Source organism: Colobus angolensis, unplaced genomic scaffold (assembly GCF_000951035.1).
Source record: "Colobus angolensis palliatus isolate OR3802 unplaced genomic scaffold, Cang.pa_1.0 Scaffold25, whole genome shotgun sequence".
Taxonomy (NCBI): domain Eukaryota; kingdom Metazoa; phylum Chordata; class Mammalia; order Primates; family Cercopithecidae; genus Colobus; species Colobus angolensis.
The window spans coordinates 189,327-193,184 of record NW_012115710.1 but is presented as its reverse complement, the minus strand read 5'-3'; the positions used below and the strand labels follow the sequence as shown (position 1 = coordinate 193,184).

The following is a 3,858-nucleotide window of genomic DNA, read 5'->3' as shown; positions in this document are numbered from 1 at the left end:
GATCTCCTGACCTCGTGATCCGCCCACCTCGGCCTCCCAAAGTGCTGGGATTACAGGCGTGAGCCACCGCGCCCGGCCTGATCCATGATACTCTTAACCTTTCCCAGATATGTCACGGTTATGTGTTTGTGTTGGGAAGCCAAGACAGGAGCCAGAAGGTCATATTACGTATTACATCCCCGGGAATATGGGGACCCGGGTGCCCCTGGTTTTAATCTCTCTTTTTCCGCCCCTAGCTCTAGCCTCTCAGAGTTTGTCTTCTTCAGTGGAAACCCCAAGAGGACTGATCAGCTCTTCAATTCTAAAACAATGGCCCAGGTAAGTGTGTATTTCTCTTTCCTTCTTGAGCTGTGAGATTTGCATTTGGTGCATCTGCTTGTGAATTATCTGAAGCCTTTTATCTAGTCAAGCTCTTCATAATTACCTATTTCCCAGTTCTTTCTATTCCAGTGAAGGATAATGCCATGTAGCTCTGCATCTGCCTTTTGGGGAAATCCACAGAGCACGTGATTCAGTATCTCCTATTTGCTCCCTTTTGGGGCCACAGTAATGTTGGAGCAGTGAAGTAGCAAAGTCCTTTGAGGGACATATTTAAGTCAAGTCCGTGGTTCGATGAGTTAGATATGTTGGTCCCATTTGACCACGTGAGAAACGAATCCTCCACTGAGCGTGCTTTCTGCATAGATAAGAGGGGATGCTCATATTCACTGGTCTGTCTTGGTATGTGCTCAGATCCCAAGCTTGATGGGACTTTTGGAAGGGGATGGGGCTGTGATTAGGACCTTTGAATAGAGGTCATGTTCCTGCTGGGGAAGCTGGGGGGTAAATTTTATTATTGAATGGATCTCTCAGACCGCAAGATGATTCTAAATCATCTGACATCCTTATCCTCTAAATCAGGAACAGGGGGCCGGGCGTGGTGGCTCATGCCTGTAATCCCAGCACTTTGGGAGGCCGAGGCAGGCGGATCACAGGGTCAGGAGATCGAGACCATCCTGGCTAACATGGTGAAACCCCGTCTCTACTAAAAAATACAAAAAACTAGCCGGGCGAAGTGGCGGGCGCCTGTAGTCCCAGCTACACGGGAGGCTGAGGCAGGAGAATGGCGTAAACTCAGGAGGCGGAGCTTGCAGTGAGCTGACATCCGGCCACTGCACTCCAGCCCGGGCGACAGAGCGAGACTCTTGTCTCAAAAAAAAAAAACAAAAACAAAAAAAATCAGGAACAGGGGAAAGACTGGGTTGGAGATGGTAAGAAACATGAAGATCTTCCAGTATGGAAGTAGGAGATGATCTCATACCCCAGAATTGGAGAAAGCCTTAGTGTTTTGGTCAACCTAAGTGAATAACTATAATGAACAGTCTGACTTACCCTGTGTGGGAATTTTTTTAAATGCTTAAAAGGAAGACTGCTTAAAATGTAGTTTGGCATGATAAACCTGAGGCTTGAAAACATTCAAACATGCAAACCCTATTTTCTTTTTTTTTTTCTTGGGATAGAGTTTCGCTCTTGTCACCCAGGCTGGAGTGCAGTGGCGCAATCTCGGCTCACCGCAACCTCCGCCTCCCGGGTTCAAGCAATTCTCCTGCCTCAGCCTCCTGAGTAGCTGGGATTACAGGCACTCACTGCCACGCCTGGCTAATTTTGCGTTTTTAGTAGAGACGAGGTTTCTCCATGTTGGTCAGGCTGGTCTTGAACCCCCGACCTCAGGTGATCCACCTGCCCCGGCCTTCCAAAGTGCTGGGATTACAGGCGTGAGCTGTCACACCCGGCAAACCCTATTTTCTAAAATAAAAGATCTTAAACAAAAGTCTTGGTTTTTCTTCCCCCCTTAAAAGAAAAAATGCTGTAGGAATCCACACTTGTTGAGAACTTATAAGGCAGACATATAGCAGGCACTGCTTGTCAACAAGAAGAAAGCTTGGATTGTTTTATCCACTTCCTGGCAGGTTTGACTGATAAGGATTCTGCACAGTCCAAGTCATTTTCTCTGCAGCGGTAGAGCTCTTCAGTGACAGGCAGGCATTCTGCTTCCGTCACAGTTACACTGATGTCCTTACCGCCTCCTGCCCATGTCACAGGTGTTCACCCTACCCAGAGGGGGCCTCTTGTCTCCTTCATCTGGAAGCTGTTTCCTTTCATTTCATCATGCATATGTGGGTTTCTGTTTCAGGGTTTGGTGACATTCGCCGATGTAGCCATAGACTTTTCTCAGGAGGAGTGGGCCTGCCTGAACTCTGCTCAGAGGGACCTGTACTGGGATGTGATGCTGGAGAACTACAGTAACTTGGTCTCACTGGGTGAGTTGCATACCTCAGATAACTTAGACTGCCTCCTGGAATATCCACTCGCCACTATGAATTTCAGGACCATCTTTCAAGAAACTAGTTGAATTTCTTCTTCCTGTTCCCAAGGAATGTATTGAGCCTTACTGGTGTGGCCATGAGCATCAGACACCTTCCCCTCCCATCTGTTGGTTACCTTCCCACCTTCATCCACTCCCCCTGTAATCATCTCTCTTCCTTAATGTCTGTGGAATGGGTTGGAATTCTGGGATGTTTATTTCATGACCATCTTCAAAGGAACCAGTTTGTCCTATAAGACAATACCCAAATTGCTATTGGTGGTCTGTGGTACTCTGGGGACCCACATCTAGGGAAAACATGTGGACACAGTGCCCTGAATTGTTCTAGTAAACCAGCCTATGTGTTTGAAGTAGAGTAGATTAGACAGACAGAATTTGTATAAAACCAAAGTGGGCGTATTTCATTTCTTACGTATCATACCTGAAGTGAGGTTGAAAGTTACAATCCCTGAACTTTGAGTTAAACATTGAATGACAATATCTTGTAAACATCTCTGGAAACTTATTTTTCTTCTAGCAAAATAACAACAATGATATTAATAGCTAAGCCATCTATGGTGACACTGCCTGTAATCCCAGCTACTCGGAAGACTGAGGCAGGAGGATCACTTGAGCCCAGGAGTTCAAAGCTGCAGTGAGCCATGCTCCAGCCACTGCACTCCAGTCTGGGCGACAGAGCGAGACTCCGTCTCAAAAAAAAAAAAAAGAAGTACATAAGTTGAAGTCCAGGAGGGCTCCAGACACAGAGCTTCTGGTGTCCTTTCCCTGTGGAGTCAGGACTCATTGCTGTCTTTGGTGTGTGACAACAGGCGCCAACTATCGCCAACTAGAGAAGCTCACCTAAGCTCTGATGTTGGAAGTTTTTATTGGGCTTCAGCATGTAGACATGATTGACTGGTTGGTTGATTGATTACTACACGGTTAATGTCAGTTTCCAGGTCAGCTGGTACCGCATGACCGAAAGCTCCTACCCTGAATCACTTGGTTAGTATTTCTGGCGTAGCAAGCCCCCATCAGAAACAAAGACATCCTCTTACATGTAATATTGATTAACTTTCAGCACCAGAGGGCAAAGGCCAGACTACTTTTTGGGCAAGTCCACATTCTTTACTACATTCCGCCCATCAGTCCCTGATAGGGAGCTGGTCAGAAATGAAGTCCTCCTGTTAAATTGTCTGGGCCTGTCTTTGAGGCATAAAAAAAAAAAAAAAAAGTAAAGCCTCCTCTGCTGCGTGCAGCTAGGTTTCCTGAGGTTTCATTGAGAGCTTAGTTTAGGTTTGATCCATGATGCTCTTTTTTTTTTTTTTGAGACGGAGTCTTGCTCTGTCGCCAGGCTGGAGTGCAGTGGCACAATCTCAGCTCACTGCAACCTCCGCTTCCTGGGTTCAAGCTATTCGCCTGCCTCAGCCTCCCGAGTAGCTGGGACTACTCGGAGGTGCATGCCACCACATCCGGCTAATTTTTTGTATTTTTTAGTGGAGACGGGGTTTCAC

The 3,858-nt window shown here is 46.8% G+C and overlaps 1 protein-coding gene across 4 annotated transcripts in view; it reads left to right on the top strand.

The window, feature by feature from the left end:
* Window positions 1-3,858, top strand: part of ZNF331 (zinc finger protein 331) — a 38,828-nt gene that overhangs the window by 19,493 nt on the left and 15,477 nt on the right. For all 4 annotated transcript variants that reach the window (XM_011946141.1, XM_011946143.1, XM_011946144.1 and 1 more), the window contains 2 exons: window positions 237-318; window positions 2,174-2,300. In XM_011946141.1, the coding sequence (XP_011801531.1) occupies window positions 310-318; window positions 2,174-2,300 (136 nt within the window). In that variant the 5' untranslated portion in view covers window positions 237-309. The remainder of the gene's footprint in view (window positions 1-236; window positions 319-2,173; window positions 2,301-3,858) is intronic.